Source organism: Camellia sinensis, chromosome 6 (genome assembly GCF_055761805.1).
Source record: "Camellia sinensis isolate YWXY chromosome 6, ASM5576180v1, whole genome shotgun sequence".
In the NCBI taxonomy this organism is placed as follows: Eukaryota; Viridiplantae; Streptophyta; class Magnoliopsida; order Ericales; family Theaceae; genus Camellia; species Camellia sinensis.
In genome coordinates, this window is record NC_138966.1 from 164468942 (window position 1) to 164487561 (window position 18620).

The window sequence follows — 18620 nt, forward strand, 5'->3', positions numbered from 1 at the left end:
ACTCCCCTTTCTCTTCACATCATGCTCCTTTCTTTTGCACTTGCCTTTACAACTTTGGTAGTCAACCACTACTGTCGTGTCCTTTACCACCATCCCCATCCCGTGTCCTTCCCCCTCTATTACTCTCCCACCGTTTTAAATCCTCATCTCATTCATCCAACAACTTATTTTCAACCAAAACTTAGGCATTGGAGCTGTGATAAACCCCCTAGCCTTTCCTCATGTTGACTTGAAACTTCCAACCACCATTTTCGCAAAAACAAAGTTTTATGGAAGTGCCACTTTTGCTAGATACAAGTTACACATGTGCCAAATTATTTTTTGCAAGAATGAGTGTTACGTGTTTTGGGTCATGACAAAGAGGTGTTAGAGGAGGTTTATGGTGATTGGAGTGGCGAGAAGTGGAATCCATGACAATGAAAGAGTTGTAAGCAATGAAAGTGGCTGAAGAGGGTTGGGGGATGGTAAAGAAGGGTCAGGGATAGCGGGGGAAGGTATGACAATAGTTGTCAGCTAGGGGTGGGCATGGTTTAGATTGGTTTGGCTTGGAATAAAACCAAAACCAATCCGTTGTCTACGGTTTCATAAAAATTGAAACCAATCCAATCCATTTAAATCGTGGAACCAATCCGAACCAAACCATTTAAACACGGTTTAGCTCAATTTGGAACCATGGATTCACATAATCTATTAATAAAGAAAAATCATATAACATTTTCATTTTAACAATAATCTGTCTATAATTTTTGAAAACATGAACATGCATATTGTTCAAAAATTAATTTAAACAAATATAATATCTAGTTCTACAACAACAATAGCAGTAGCCATCACCAAATTTAAAAAAAAAAAAAAACTGATTCTACCATTACACCATTACAAAACTAAAACTATGAAATGACACAACAATAGCAACAAAGCAGTTGTTACACACAAAGAGAAGAGAATAGAAGAGAATGAAATGTTATAAATTAGGATTTTGGTTTGATATATAAGAGATAGGATATAGTATGTATCAGGGATGCATGGTGTGAATATAATCTAAGTTGCATACAGTTTGGATCGGTTTCAATCCGAAACCATGAAGTGAAATCCGAAAAAGATCCACTGGAAACGGTTCCTCAATTTTTCAATCCATAATTGGACCACGGATTCAAAAATCCAGTCCAAACCTACTAGGTTAGACTAGATTGATTCGGTTTGTAGATTTTACGGATTCCTTGTTTAGTACTATTCTTAACGACAGTAAACAAATATACAACAGGGAAATAGTACTATTAGAGGGTAGGTTGGTCCTAAAAATTCTAGATTCAACCTCTTCATAATTACTTTCAAAGCTTTCATTAATTTTTCAATTTGAGAAATATTTCATTGATTTACTAATATTTTTAATTTACTTCATGTTTATGTAATTTTATCTAATTTTATATACACTATTACTGGCCTTTTCTTTTCTTTTCTATTTTTTATCCTTGTCCCCCTATAAGTTTGTATAAAACACGAGATTTAGCCACCGATAAAATAAATGGATAAATTACACTTTGCCACATTTATGTTTGGATATTTTTCACTTTGGCCTTTAAAGTTTATTTTTTCTCACTTTAACCCTTCATGTTTCAATCTCTCCTCAGTTTACTTCTAAAATTAATTTCTATTAAAAATTAAACAAAAAATTATATATTGATAGTAACGTGGCATAAAAATATTTTATTATATATAACTCATATCTCTAAAATAAACTTAAATCTCAATATAATAATATATTTTTTTATATTATGTGACAGTCATTATGATATTTTTTGCTTAATTTTGAACAAAAGTTAGCTTTAAGAGTAAATTGGAAAAAATTTAAAACATAAAAGGCCAAAATGGAAAAAAAAAAAAGAAAGAAAAAAAAAGAAGAAACTTTAGGAGCCAAAGTAGGAAAGTGACCAAACATAAAAGGAGCAAAGTGTAATTTACCCAAAATAAATTCAAACAGATCCAATGTCACTAATGTGCGTGAAGCACAACAGTGACTGTTGTGCGGCCCGTGGAACTCATTTCGGGTCTTATTTTGATGATCCGAACCGTTGAAAATTTAGAAAATATCGAGAGCCATATACCTGTAAAAAATAAAGTTAATCAGATATCAATAGCATGTTCATCAACTAACATCTTCATATAAAAAAATGAATATGTATGTATCAAACTAAATACAAATGTTATTTAATGAATATGTCATTAATATCCAATCAACTTGATTTTTTATAGGTATATTGTTCTCGATATTTCCTAAATTTTCACCGGTTCGGATCATCAAAATAGGACCAAAAATGAGTTTCACAGACCGCACAATAGTCACTGATGTGCTTTACGCACAGCAGTGACACTGGATTCAATTCAAACACAGGTTAGGGCTCAAAATTGCTTTTCAATGTCAAGGAATTAACTCTAAATGTTACTATTACTTCATTAACCCTTTCTCTACTTTTCTTTTGGACAAGGCATTTCCCCTTGTTTGAGGATAATTTGAATAATCTATTTTGTACATCTACTTTGTTAAATAAATAAGCACAAGAATAATAAAGTGCTTTCTTCAACATAGACCCACAAGAAGTTTGAAGAATCTAATCACCCAATAATTTTTCAACATCTATTTTACGTTTGAAAAAAGATTGAGAGCTCTAATTTTGAAGCTCTAAAGAGAGCTTTAGTGATGTGTTAAGGAGTGAGGCCCACATGTGATATGATGTGTATGCCTATGTTTTTGTTCAAAATTACAGCTCTCTATTATTGTTGTTTAAGTTTCTGATTATACTTGATGAAGTACAAGCTTAAAAAAGAAGGAGAAGACAACTCATTACTTGACTGTCATTAAAACAGAAGCCTATGCAATTAAGACCCAAAAACAAACCGTGATTATTCACAAGAGCAATGGCTCTAAAATTGCACCTCAAATATAGTAGTTATGATGTCAACAAAATGAAAATGAACATAATGTAGAGGAGGGGGGATACAAAATATGTATTACTTCGAAATCTTATTTTCTACTAGAGCTGCCCTTCCATGACAACTTCAACAATGGATGAGAATAGGCCCAAATAATGGCGTCCAATTGAAGAGAATCCTAAAATGCTGTTAATCAGATTCAAAAAACACCTCTTAGAAACACAAACACAAACACAAAAATGCCAGGATTTTTTTTTTTTTGTAACTATTCAAAAAGATAAAACAAGTTTAGGCATCAACTTTCACACAAGCAATGGTGACCATTTTTAAGCATACCAAGATAGAAGTAAAATTAAATGTAAATTACAACTACCTCCATTGAAGTTTCAAACAGATACAAAAGAAAAAATAACAAAAATAGCCCCTTCTCTCTTTCTCACGCATGCATTATTTTGTGTATCAACACACTCTAAACGAGGCTATTTCAATGGCCTTCATAGTTCAAAGTCAAACCATGAAGTATATGACACCCTGAAAAACCCTAATCTGGTAAAGCTGGATAGATTGAAATTAGGCATGGATATTGACAAAATAACAAGAATGGTGCAGTATGCTTACTTGAAAGAGACAACCTTCGGGAGAGAAAATGAATATGTGACAATTGTAAACGCCTCCAAAGTGGAGAGAACTACAACTCATTTGATCTTTTGGGTGTCTTATTTTTATTTGATTTGCGTTTGAACATATTTGTGCATTAAACATATAGTGTTGAAGGAATAATAAGATATGCTAATTTTACCTTTCTCGAGCTTTTGATACTATTTTTTGCCTCTAACCCAAATTATTACCATCAAGCGAGACTAAGCTCTCAACATAGGTATCCACCGGAAGACAGTTGCACATGTTAGGTATTGTTAGGTATTCCAGGATTCCTAAATTTACCATCTTTCAAATTGTAGAGAACTAACCGATTCTCAAATTTCAATAAAATTTCACCATTCTTCGAAATGCACAATGGTGTGTAGTGGCAAATTCTTAACACTACAAAATCAGCAATGGTTGAGGGCCACAATTTTTGTGTCTCAAATGGCTCGAAATTGCCAAAACGACATCGTTTTGGCAATTTCGAACCATTTGAACCACAAAAATTATGACCCTCAAACATTTTTTCTACAGAATATGGTGTCGTTTTGACAATTTCGAACCATTTGAGCCACAAAAATTGTAACCCTCAAATATTTTTCCTACAAAATATGGTATTGTGAATAGAAAAAGCTTGGTAGCTCAAAATTTGCGGTCCAATGGCCCGAATTTGATAGAAAGCATTGGCAACCACTCTCTCTCCAAAGGAAAATGTTTGAAGGCCACAATTTTTGTGGCCACAATGGCTTAAAACTGTCAAAACGACGTCGTTTTGGCATGTTTTACACCTAAAACGACATCATTTTGACAATTTTAAGCCATTATGACCACAAAAATTGTGACCCTCTACCATTGTTGCTCTCCAAAACCCACTCCAAAAACAAACACACGCACGTTTTCTCTCGTCTCTCTATCTCTTTCTCAGACCAGACCCAAGAAATCTATGATAATTGGTCTCTTGCTCATCCTTCTTCTTCGCTCACACTTGACACTGAGCAACTGGAGCCAACATATCTCAACCGATGGCGAAGATTGGGTTAGTTACTCCTCATTATCGACCAGAACAACAAGAATCTCAGGTAAACTCGATATTGCAAAACTAGGGTTTTTGTTTTGATTTCAATTTCTGTACAAAATCATAAATTATGACTGTTTGGGCTTGGATTTTGCCTTTAATTTTTGAAACTAGGGTTTTTACTTTCTGTCTCTAGCCTGCTAGCTCTGTAAATTGGTCTATGATCTATAAAATAGGAATTTGATTCTTCCAATACCATTTCTACAAGTACCCATTTGGTGAATTTGGTTTTTCTTTGGAGAATTTAAGCAAACATTTGATGCTCTCCAGGGTTCTGTCGAAAACCCAATTTAGGAGCACTGTTTAGAGACCTAGCGCATTTAAGTTCTTGTACAATTCAAGTAGAATTTGATGCTTTCTGGTCCTGTTTTGGGTAACCCTTAAAGGGTCTATGCAACCACCTTTTGTTTGGGTTTTTGTGCTTTTGATTCATATCTTCAACTTCTAACAACTGGTATACTTCCATATCAAGAGTTCTTTAGACTCCATTATTTCCTGGTTTGAATCTTAATTTGTTCTCATCATTTGTGTCTAAAATTAAGAGATTCAAATAATTGTTTTCTAGTTTGAATCTTATAGCATATTATTATATTCAAATGTGCTTTAGACTCCATTAGAACAAGTTTCTGAATTTTTCACTCATATTGAGCATATTTCAATTGAAAAGCATCATAGTTTCCCTTTTCTGGGTCTTAAATCTTTATATATATTTTCTTTTGTGAGTTGAAATAAAACAAAAATGTTCAAAGTAAACATTGATGATAAAGAATGCTTACCTTTCTTACCTTAAGTGCTTGACCAATAGATAAGCTGCTGGGTTCAGAGTTCTGTATAAATTTGTGTTTGACATTGTAATTCCATGAATTCTGATTAATTTTGTGCATGCTATTTAGTAATTCAAAGGTTTTGTCATTAGTAAATTTAGTTCTAGTTTGTTAAAGGATCTGAAATCCTATGGAATTTTGAAATTTAAATTCAATTCTAGTATTTCACAATAGAAGTTTACAATGGAATAATGAATACTCTTGGTTTGAACATGCAGGTTAGAAGGCCAAGTGCACTCAGTCAAGCACATCTAGCATGCCAATGCCAAGGCAAAAGCCTACTCCATCAAGCAAGGCCGTGCCAATTCACCCAAATTCCAATCAGTCAAGTAGGGATAGTAGGCTAGTGCCCACTCACCATATTCCAATCAACCAAGGGTAGCAGCCCAAGAATTTTTCTTTTCTTTTGTTTTGTTTGTGTATCAAGGGTAATAGAGAAAGACAATTGCTTTTGTGGGATTTTGTTTTGTGGACCGTTGCTGCTGCTATTTTATATGATCAATTGAATGTTAGTTTATATTCTTACTATTTTTTTGTCATTGCCAATGGTTTATCTATGATGAATTTGTTTAATTTAGTTAGTGTTTAGTTGTCAATACATGTTCATTCTCATGTCACATAACTTTACAAATTACCTGTTTGTTTTCATTACATTAGAAAATATTTTGTGTTTAATTGATTACTTTTGTTTTTCATTCCACATTTCAACCAAAACATCACCCAAAAAAAACAAAGAACAAAAAAAACATAACATTACAAAACATAAAATATACAATACACAGGTTCATTCTCATTTCACAAAACAACATAACATTACAAAACTAAGTTTCACCCCCATTACAATGTGCTACGTCACCCCCATTACAAAACATAGCTTCAGGCCCTTTCATATCCCCAAAACCCCATACATTTGCTCAATTCACATCAATTTCTAATTCCATTTCTCATTTTCAGTGTCACTCGTCAGCACCACTAATGATCCACCAACAAAACAGCACCCAAGTAATCACAAGACATGTTAGCAACCCTCTTTCTCTTGCTCTCTGAATCTGGGGTTGTTCTTGAAGCACAATTGTTCTCCTTTGCAATCCTGGTAATCTGAAAAAAATTATATTCAATTTGGATTTAAATAAGTAATAATTGCAATAATTGCAACCTAAAGCAAAGATAGAGCTTAGAGAAAGAAGGGTTCATACATAGGGCTTCAATTTTGGATATTCAATTTTTTTTTTTCCCCCTCAAAAGGTTCAACTCTTAACACCTCATGTTGTCAATAGGGCTCCAAATGATTTGTAAAATCATTTTTAATACTACATAATGTATATATTGTCATATAATTTCAATTAATTCAGGATTTCAGGTTTTCAATCAAAAATCAGACATCAGCATTCATCTTGGGATTAACCACTTAAAATACCTCCCCTTCTTTGGTTCTTCAACTTCACCACTCTCATTAAATTCAAGATTGTTATCCTGTTGTTCAACTTTCTCACTCACATTGAATGAATTATTGTTTGAATTAATATCCATTGTAGTTTCAAAGTGAAATAGAATAGACATTCAGAGATAAACTCAATTTCAATTTAACAGTACAATTACTAATTCTTCAAAACAACAATAACAACACAAAGAAACTCAATTTAAGTTTAACAGCTTTTCTTTAATTCTTCAATTTAAGTTTAACAGTTTAGAGACAAACTTAATTTAACTTTAACAATTTAAGTGTTCAGAGATAAACTCAATTTATGTTTAACAGTTTTTTCTTTAACAGTTTTTCTCTAATTCTTCAAACTGAAAAAAAACAAAACAAAACAAAAACAAACTCTACATGGATGGCCTGGGATGACTGTTCAAACTGGAAAAAAAAAACTTTACATAGACATTCAAACTAAAAAAAACTTTGTTCAAAGTTGTTTATCTTTACATCACTATTTCTAAGCACAGACATGATCAAATAGGCACAATTGATGGCGTGGGATCCCCTCCTACAGTGGATTTTATAGGATAAACAACTTGTTCATTTTTTGGGGGGTAAATGATCAAATAGCCACAATTCTTCATTATAAGATTAAAAAAAAAAAATAGTGCTTCTAAGCACAGACATGATCAAATAGCCACAATTCTTCATCCCTTCAATTAAAAGGTGAACAACTTTAAACAATACTCAATACTTGTTCATTTTTTTTTTCTAAGCAAACATAAAGAGTTAATCAAATCAAAATACTAATTCTTAATCACACAATGTGAAACCCTAAATTAACAACAAAACCAACAAATTTCAGATCATACAGAGCCTGTTAACTAAAATTCAATATCCATTCTAGCTTCAAAGTGAAATAGAATACAAAATTTTAGAGTTAGTGGACAAAACATTGATGGCCTCCAACATTCTTATCACACAACAATCAACATTACAAGAAAGCAAACAAGAACAATAATTTGCAGGTCAAGACATACAGTTAGTGGACAATTTTAGAGTAATGTTCTCAAATTGTTGCAAACATGAGAGTATATATGATGAAGGGGTAGCTTTTATACCACCAATGTTAGGCAAAAATTCTATTTATACCACCAAAAATTTATACCAATAGTGCAGTGCCCAGTGCCCAATTTATAACAATAGTTCAAGTATTCTTTTCTAGTAAAAACAATGATCTTATTGTAACAAATATTGAGATTTTTATTAGTAACCTTCTATAAAATAAAAAAAAAATCTGTATCAACTAATTCATTAAAGCTATTTGAGATATGCAAAACAATGACAAAAGTTGGGGAAAGAATGACGAAGGGACATGGCAGCCACTTTAAGAATTTGTCATTGAATAGAATTTGTCATTGAACAGAATTTGTCATTATTAAAGAATTCTTGAATTATTTGTGTCCTTTAATGACAAAATCTGTAACAACTAATCCTTTTGCCATGACATATATACCCATATATGTATTTTAGAAATCAAAATTCTGTATTTAGAACTTCTGTATTTAAGATTCAAATTAGTACCGAATTTCTGTCAAATTAGTACCAAAACAGTGTAAAATACAAAATTCTGTATTGACAATATTTAGAAATTCTGTATTGACAGAAATTCTGTATTTTAGAAGTCAAAATTCGGTATTAAAAATTCAACCCAAAACAGCGTTGATTTCGTGTCTTGACAGAGCAATTGAAGAGCAAATGAAGAGCAAATCACACAAGGGGAAACAAAATACCTATGGACACAGTAACTTCTGCAACTCAAACAGTGAAGACTCCTCTTCTTCCACTATGGACAACACAACGGCAGCAGCTTGCAGCACCCACGGCAGCAACAGGACCCAGATCACTCCTCTCACTGTGACGCTAGGTTACGAACGATACATGCTTCTCTCTTTAATCTCTATTCTTGTTTTTCTTTTTCTTTTTTTATTGTTTTCCAAATGAAATGTTTGGGTGTGGGACGTCATTCAAGTACATGCCCACAACAGAAAAAAAACCAAATTCAGGCCACTCTCGAGCCACACTCTTTCGAGCTAGCAGCGGAGTTGGAACAACCTAGTCCAAGGTTCTCTCTTGCCATTCTCGTTCATTATCCATACATCAACATAAGTCGGGAAGTTGCAGAGCACATGGAGGCATCCTTTTAAAACACACAATGTCAAATCAATAACACAATCCCCATAATCAGAGAGATTTTGAAGACTTGAAATAAATAAATACCACATCTATACACAATTAATCAAACATCATATTCATCAACATAGAAATAATGATAATAATACAAGAATAAATTTCAAGTCTTTACATGAAATCTTATATAAAGTGCTCACAAATTTGTATAATATAATCCTACAATTAATTAGCCAAAAGAATCAATAACCTAAACAACTCAAAAGAACATTCACAAGAAATCAAATTGCTGCTTAGACCAACTCTACCACTACTGTTCTCTTCAAGTTTTCTTCATCATCAGGTGGTTCTTATTGTTCTTTCAGTTTCTTCATCAGGTGTTGGTTCCACCTTGTCTGGCTTCTTTCCAGTTTTAATTTCTTCATGTGGATCTTCTTCTTCGTCGTCTTCCTCTTCTGGAAAATCACGGTAAGTGTAGAAACTAGCAACATATGCAAAGATAAACAGATTGGCTATGCTCACCACCACTAATGCAGCATAAAAATGATCCAAGCGGCTCTGATTCACAGTGTCTGCAATCCAACTTCCATCTTCAACTCTCAACTTCTCGACCACCACGTCTAATATCATAATAAACCCTATGTTCAGTATTTTTCCCCATCCGGTCACAGCTTCAGTGAGTACGAGTGCATATCTCTTCCTCATTGACTCTGGAACCTGATACTTGAAGAAATCCTCCATACCATCACGAGCTAATCCATCCATGATTCCCATCAGTACAAACTGTGGAGAGAACCAAAATACAGATATTGGTGCAATGGCATCGGGATGACCTGACAAGCCATGTTCTTTCAAAGATTTTAGCCTTATATACTCCACCAACCAAGCAACTTTACAACAAACCAAAGCGGCAAGCATTCCTAAACCAACCTTCATTCCAGATGAGTATCTCCCATTCATTCGCACTATTCGTTGTTCAAATACTATCCTATACAGAGGTTTCACTGCAGATGTCGCGAATCCTGCCATAAGACGGAGGATTTGAATGGGGAGTTGAATTTGATGCTGCTTTTTTCATAATATGAAATGAAATGACCTCTTCATTGCATATCCTTGCGCAATGAAAAAAGTATTACTGTTGGATTTGATCACCCCATACAAAAGAAAGGTAGCTGAGATTGGAACCATTCTTAACAGAAGCTTTGTCTCCTCAACCTCATCCACTGTGCAATTAATCCATCCAATGGGAAAGCAGTGGAAATTGCCTGGTACATTTATTGCAGCATTATTGAGCCACCTGCGCAAGTGTAAAAGATGTTAAAAACTACACAAACTTTACACCAATACCATTTCCAACTTTATTTCAAATATAATGCTATCATAATTTAGTACATTTTGTAAAATGTTTCAGTATTTTTTGAAACAAAAACAGATGCCAACCAAGTTTTGGTTTATAGTTTTTAAATTTCTATAAAGGTAACATAAAAATGTATACACATACTTTATGAACATTGTGTACTCACCGACAGTGATCATTCTTGGGACCTCGAGGTGTCTTCTGGTTGTGACCTTGACCTTGAGGTGTCTGATCTTCATTCCCAGACTTAGTAGAGTCAAGATGCCTCTTTAAGAATGCAGCCAGAAGGACCCGCAACATGTTTGTGAGGGGACTTGCTCGCAGTTGAGGGGGGGAAAGGAATGCGTATCCAATCAAAAATATAGCGATCCCAATTGCCATTACACATGCAGATATCAAAAACCGATGAGACCAATCAGGAGCAAAAATTGATGATACAAAAAGCCATGTGATGCCACCTGCAGTTCCAACTATTTTGCAGGTATTTCGAATAATATTCTTCTGACGTTTCCTTTTGTCTTGAACCTTTCTTCAGTGAACTTCAAACTTCAAGAAACCAAATTTGATTACCTTCGTTTCGGGTGGACCTCTTTTGAATTTTTTTTACCAAAGGTGAGGGCTCTTAAACATATTCCCTGACCAGCCTTGGCAAGAACAATCAAAGCTAATCCCCAATAGAATGGTGAAGCAGTTAGCTTTGAAGAGCATAATTTCTCCCCTGTTGGACACGACTTTACACCCTTGGAAAAGAATCGATCAGGAACTGACATTACTAGCAACCCCAATCCCTGCATCAAATTGTCTCCTATTCATTAGTGAGAGACAAATTTGAAAAATATTTTAAATTAATTTGGACCAGCTTTGATGTAAGGTAAGTGTGTATGCATCTTGACTCTAATTTTGATGCTAGATTTGAGTGGTTTCCAACTAAAGAATCACTGTGGGTGGCTTGGCCACCCTAGGTTAGTGGTTAACCTAGTCTGAAGAAATGATCAAGGTGTTTGATCAAAGATTTAATTGCATTTCAGATCAAAAAATTAAGAAAGTTAGGTTTACATTGTATTGTTCCAAGATTTGAGTTCTTGAGTTAAATTTGATTCATTGGCATATTCAAAGAATTTAAGTAAGAAAGGGTTATTGTTTACATGCATCATTTATATAAATACACCAATTGAAAAGCCATGATGTATTAAATTTAATTCATTAATGGTCCAATTTTTTTTTTTTATTTTTTTCTGGCCTGATGTAAGAGCTTTGGCTTCGCACTTAGATGTACACCAAAGACCATGACTAAATTTGTCGGACAAAGCAAGTGAAAATGTACAAAGGGCTTCTAGAAAGGCTAAATTATGAGTTGTTTTATTCTATCGGTGAGAATCAATTAAGAAGTATAATTCCCTATGAAAAATGCAAGGAAAGACCCAATTCCTGCCTATCAACCTCAGCAAATGCACGAGTAGCCTAGTTTAGTTTTGGTTGTCGATTCCCAGTCAGAACAGAGTAGTTTATCTATATCTTCACTGCTACTACTAGCAAATTAGCAATGCTATGCCACAAATGAAAGGAGTGTGTAGAATTCCGGTGACTTACAATGCTGTAAAGAACACTTGTGATGAGCAACATCCCAGCGTGGCCAAAATAAGCATCTATGAGAGCGGCCTCCACTAAGCCAATGATACCTGCCGCTCCACCTTTAATGTTCATGATTGCAACAGCATGCTTGAGCTTTAACTTCCAAAAGTGAGTCAAGAAGGTCACCAAGTTAGTCAAGACATACACGGCCATACTGTTGCTGTAAATCAGACCTGCAATATAGAGATTCTGGTTTTTAGCACAAAGATTCAGATCTTATTTTATAATAACATGAAGTGTTAAATATTCAATTCAATGTGACTACATTGACAAAGTAGGGAATCGGCATAATTTCCCTTTTCTAGGTTAAAACCAACATAAAAAAATCTAAGGAAGTTATTATCAAATGTACTTTTACAGCATAATTTGAGAAACATATAAAATAGGTTTGGACAAGTTACATGGACCTTCCTTGATAATTGGCAAAATTACATTTCAGTAATTTGAGATACTCCACCATCATCAACCATTTTTTCCCGCCACGGTTCACATCGCCACAAGCCTCACCCCCATCACCTGCCTTCCCACCACAATTACACCGCCCGCCAAACCACAGTACCGCCACCACAACAATTATCATCTCCCTTCACTCTGGCAATCCACTGCCACCACCACCACCAAAATACCCGACCACCACCATCATTCAAATCCAACAACAAATCACTACCAAAACTGACCCACCCATCACCACTAAAATCAACCCCTTGGATCGTCATCTGAAGCCCCACCTCCTCTGCCCATCGTTGTCTGAAACCCACCATATCCGAACGGCTGAGTTCAGGGAACTGCAGCGGTGGCGACCAGCTATGGCACTGGCGGCGGTAGAAAGAAGAGGGGACTGCGAGTTGAGGGTCGGGTCTTGTATCCAGTGTGGATGGGTTTGTCAGAATAAGATGGGAATTTGGTGGCTTGCTTGATTTTGTAATTGTGTGGAATTAGTTAGGAATAGGAATAACTAGTTCAAAAAAAAAAAAAAAAAAAAAAAGGGAATAGGAATAAGTTGTTCCAACAAAGAATGAGAAGGGTAATTTTGAAATTCAGGTGAAAAATAGGTAACCCCTATCTAGAACTATTTATCACAAGTGGTATAAGCTAGAATTTTTGTTTTCGAAAATTTGAAGAGTTATAAAACAATTTTATTTTAAATTTTTTTAACAACTTAAGTCAAGCACTCCGTCCAAGAAGATATAAGAAAGAACTTGATGCTTAAAAAAAAAATAATAATAATTCATACTAGAGGAAATAGTGACCATACTTTAGGTTTGTTTTCTCTTTTCTTGGACCTAGTCTGCAATTGCTTGAATCAATGACATGTTAGTGGTGGATGAAGTTGTATTTTCTTATTGCCTCTTATTATTTAAGGTAAATTATATATATATTTTTTAAAAAATTTACTTAAAATATAAATTATTTTATGTAGTTATAGAAATTAAATTTTATTTATTAAATTTTTTAATTTCATAATAAATAGATCTCTTTATTAATAAATTATCAATTAAATTAACAGTTTTTAATGATGTCAATTTTTTTTTCAATTAATAATTTAGGTAATTTTATTATTATATAAAAAAAAGAGTTAGAATTTTTTTTAATTAATTCTGTTAAATAAAAAATTCTAATAATGAGATATTTATAATTTTTAAAATTAATTTATATTTTAAACAAATTTTAAGGAGATATTTGTAATTTACTATATTACTTATTAACTAAGATACAATAAGATGATTCAAATATGTTGGGGCTTTATGGATGTGGTCTATTTGATGAACTTGGAAAGGCAACAAATTACTGGATTAGAATTTACGACAAATAGAGCAGACCGTTCTTGTAAATTATAATATGCTAGTAGCTGCAGTTGCCGATGATATTTATATCAGAACTTTGAAATGAAATGCAAATTTAAAAATAAAAAAAGTGTGAGACGAAACTAGTTGCTATAGTATTGAAGTATAGTATAAGCTCTACAAGAAAGATACAGCTAATAAATATTTACCTAGAACGACGAGAGCTTGACTTTCTTGATATTTGAACCATCCCTGAATCCTCCTCATTAACTCCATATTCTCTCTTTACTTCTCTAATTCATTTCTTCCAAATATAAAGATGTTCATAAAAGAAAGAAAGAAAGAACGCGGTCCGTCTATTTTATTATGATTACTTTTTGATTTGCCGCGGTTTGCTGGTGACACATTGACACAATTGTTATGCGCGTGGTTGATAAGGTAGCGTTTGGTATGGTCTGTTCGGTAACGTTTATATTTTTAGTTTATATTTATAAAAATTTTATAAATTAGTTTTTGTTTATTTTTTATTTATTTTTAGAAAAATATAAATTATAAACGTGTTTGGTAATTGACAAAATGTTTAAAAAAATTTTAAAAACATAAAAAAGAGTGAGAAATGGCAAGTGACAGCAAGTGACGGCAAAAGACGGTGGCAGAAAGTGATGACGATGGGTGGTGGGTAGCGGGTGGTGGTGGTGGTGGGTGGGTGGGTGACAGTGGCGGTGGCGGGTGGCGGGTGGTAGCGAGTGGGTGGTGGTGATGGTGGCAGATGGCAGGTGGCGATGGGTGGTGGCGGGTAGTGGTGGTGGGTGGGTGGGTGACAGTGGCGGGTGGTGGGTGGTAGCGAGTGGGTGGTGGTGGCGAGTGGGCAGCAAATGGTGGGTGGTGGCGGGTGGTGGTGAGTGGTGGCAGGTAGGTGACGGGTGGTGATGGTAGGTGGGTGGATGACGGTGGCGGGTGGTGGTGGTGGCGGGTGGTAGTGGTGGTAGGTGGGTAGGTGACGGTGGCGGGTGGTGAGTGGTAGGTGGTAGCGAGTGGGTGGCGGGTGGGTAGTGGCAGATGGGTGGCGGGTGGGTGGTGGGTGATGGTGGTGGTGGTGGGTGGTGGTAGCGGGTGGGTGGCAGGTGGCTGGTGGTGGCGGGTGGCTAGTGGTGACGGGTGATGGATGGTGGTGGCTGGTAGGTGGTGAGTGGTGGTGGCAAGTAGGTGGCGGGCGGTGGATGGTAATGGCGGGTGGCAGGTGGGTGGTGGGTGGTGGGTGGTGGTGGTGGTAGTGGTGGTGGTGGCAAGGGGTGGGTGGTGGTGGTGAGTAGGTGGCAGGCGGGTGGTGGCAGGTGGGTGGTGAGTGGTGGTGGCAGGTGGTAGTGGGCAGTGGGTGGTGGGTGGTGGTGGTAGAAGACGGTGGTGGAAAATGGTGGCGGGTGGTAGCTAGTGTTGGGTGGTAAAAAAAAAAAAAAAAAACTCAAAACTCAAAAAAGAAACACATTTTTTGAGTTTACATTTTTTTGGCCAAATTTATAAACTGAGACCACTAATTTATAAATTAAAAATTTTACCAAATAAGTTTTTATCTGAGTTTTTAAAATTTTCGTAAATATAAACAGAAAACTGAAAACGTAGGTGCCGTTTGATAACACTTACGTTTTCAGTTTTCTGTTTATATTTACAAAAATTTAAAAAACTCAAATAAAAACTTGTTTGGTAAATTTTTGATTTATAAATCAGTGGTCTCAGTTTATAAATTTGGCCAAAAAATGTAAACTCAAAAAATGTGTTTTCGTTTTGAGTTTTGTGTTTTTTTTTTTTACCACCCAATACTAACCACCACCCGCCACCATTTTCTACCACCGTCTTCCGCCACCACCACCCACCTGCCACCCACTCGCCACCACCACCCACCCCTCGTCACCACCACCACCACTACCACCCACCACCCACCTGCCATCCACTCGCCACCGCCCACCACCCGCGACTACCATCCACCGCCCGCCATCACCACCCGCCACTACTACTCACCAGCCACCTACCACTACCATCCGCCACCACCAGTCACCCACCACTATCCGCCACCACCACCACCACCACCCACTACCCACCACCACCACCACTGCCCACCCGCCACCAACCTACCACCGCCACCCACCACCACCAACTCGCTACCACCCGCCACCGTTATCCACCCACCCACCACCACCCGCCATCCGCTACCCACCTGCCACCACCACCACCACCCACTCGCTACCACCCACCACCTGCCACCGTCACCCACCCACCCACCGTCACCACCCGCCACCAGCCACCCATCCGCCACCCACACCCACCAGCCGCCATCGCCACCACCACCACCACCATTCACTCGCTATCACCCACCACCCGCCACCGTCACCCACCCATCCACCACCACCACCCGCCACCACCACCCACCCACCATTCGCCACCACCACCACCCACTCGTTACCACCCACCACCCGCCACCGTCACCCACCCACCCACTTCCACCACCACCACCTTCCACAACCACTCGCCATCCGCCACCCACCTACGACCACCACCCACCATCTGCCACAACCACCACCACTACCCACTCGCTACCACTCACCACCCGCCATTGTCACCCACCCACCCACCATCACCACCCACCACCACCCGCTACCCACCACCCACCGTCACCACTTTCCACCACCGTCTTCCGCCGCCACTTGCCATTCCTCACTCTTTTTTCTATTTTAAATTTTTTTAAAACATTTTGTCAATTACCAAAGGCGTTTGTAGTTTATGTTTTTCTAAAAATAAACAAAAACCAGTTTATAAAATTTTTGTAAATATAAGCTGAAAACATAAACGTTACCAAACAGAAGTGTTACCAAACGGCACCTAACCATTTCGCTTTTAGTTTTCAGTTTATATTTATAAAAATTTTAAAAACTGTCATAAAAACTTGTTTGATAAATTTTTTTTTTTAGTTTATAAATGGTTGTCTCAGTTTATAAATTTGAGAAAAAAAACATAAACTCAAAAAATGAGTTTACGTTGATTTTTAAACAGAAATTAAAAAATTTGACTAACAATTTTTTTTCAATTAATTTTTTTTTTCAATTATAATATGTATGATCCCATTGTCATAAATAATAAAAAATAAATATAAATATTTTAGGTTTGAACAGACATATTTTTTAGTTTATATTTTAAAAAATTTTCAAACATTTTATTCAAACAAAACATGTTTATAATTTATGTTTTTCTAAAAATAAACAAAAACCAATTATAAAATTTTTATAAACATAAACCAAAAACGTAAACGTTACTAAATGCTACCTATGTAACCACTTTTTTTTTTTTTTTTAATGTAAAAAAAGGGTGTTCTGGGGTGTCATCACGACATCTGCAGTCTTGGGATTTGTGGTAACTAGTTTTCGACTTGATTTAACTCAATTCATAGGAAGGGACTTACCACCGAGATACTAGTAATGCTCATCAACCATTCCCTAGCAGGGCCAAGGTTCGATCAAAATACAACGCGAGGTTTCAGAAGAGAGCCATTGAAAATTCTAACATTTCACACTCCTCAGGAGTCGAACTTGACTCATTGTTGTGGGAAGGTAATGCCTTCACCACTAGGCCACCAACCTCGGTGTTATATAAAGGTCACTCGAACTAAAAATTTAAGGATAATATTAAAGATACCAAATTTTCTACCAAATAAATGACCAAATGTGACACATCACATTTAATCATTCATTTGGTAAAAAATTTGGGGCCTATAGCATTTTTCAAAATTTAAAGTTGATTCTATTTATATATCATTAATACTCTCAGTACATACCATTAGTAGATTAAATTTATATTTCTATAATAACTTCTAATGAAATGACCATTAAGGACAACATGACCCATGTGAAATATTTGGTTATTTATTTGGTAAATAATTTGGTATTCCTAACATTTTCCAATATTTATATATCATTAATACTCTTAGTACATACCGTTAATAGATTATATTTATATTTTAATAATATCTTCTAATGAAATGACATTAAGGACAATATGAGGTGCATTATATCCATTCAAAAAAGTTATATTTAAAAACACAAAATACACTTCACATACTATCATTCTTATCAGGTTTAGGGTTTTAACATATAAACGTTGTATTTCTTTATCATCTTCAACATTGGCATACACTTATGATATCATTCTTTATTAATTAGTTCACTTCATTTTTTTGTCCATTATACAGATTTTTCAAACTCAAAGCATTATTACCTTTGAAGATTTAAGTTTTAAGAATATTGAAATCAATTAGTTTTGAATATTTGCATACTATGGATGACACTAAGATGGTTGGTTCTGATATAAACATTGAAAACGTTGATTTGAACATTGAGAATGTTAGTTTATGACTTAGTTTTTTGGTTTTTTATTTATCTCATTCGTATATTGGGAAGATGAGTTTGTTCGTCGTGTTCGGATAATCAGAGTTGAACTTTTATACAATGTGCGATTATTAATATTTAAACAAAATAATTTTGTTCAAATTGTTAAGACTGGCCAAATATTAAATGTTCATACATAAAAAATTGAACATTCTAAAGTAGTTCGGTTAAAATAAATTAAGCTTTTATTCAATGTTTAGATATAAAATTTTGAACACATTAAGTTTGTTAAACTCTGTATTTATGAAAGCGACTAATTTGATGAATTTGAAGCGACGACGAGGGACGAGAGTTCAAGATCGACAATGAAGAGGGTGTTTGATAACATGATTCAG

The 18620-nt window shown here is 35.5% G+C and overlaps 1 protein-coding gene and 1 long non-coding RNA gene across 2 annotated transcripts; one reads left to right on the forward strand and one right to left on the reverse strand.

Moving 5' to 3' along the window:
• The first annotated feature begins 4494 nt into the window (after positions 1-4494).
• On the forward strand, positions 4495-6060 carry LOC114316496 (uncharacterized). The gene is made up of 2 exons (XR_014331856.1): positions 4495-4652; positions 5691-6060. It is a non-coding gene; the product is annotated as an uncharacterized LOC114316496 (long non-coding RNA).
• A 1176-nt stretch (positions 6061-7236) lies between these two features.
• On the reverse strand, positions 7237-10817 carry LOC145793774 (protein NRT1/ PTR FAMILY 5.4-like). Its single transcript, XM_082876647.1, has 4 exons — positions 10603-10817; positions 10216-10376; positions 9602-10101; positions 7237-7263 (listed from the first exon to the last, which is right to left on the reverse strand). Exons 1-4 carry the CDS (start codon positions 10815-10817, stop codon positions 7237-7239), a joined length of 903 nt encoding a protein of 300 aa, XP_082732773.1.
• Between the last annotated feature and the right edge of the window lie 7803 nt (positions 10818-18620).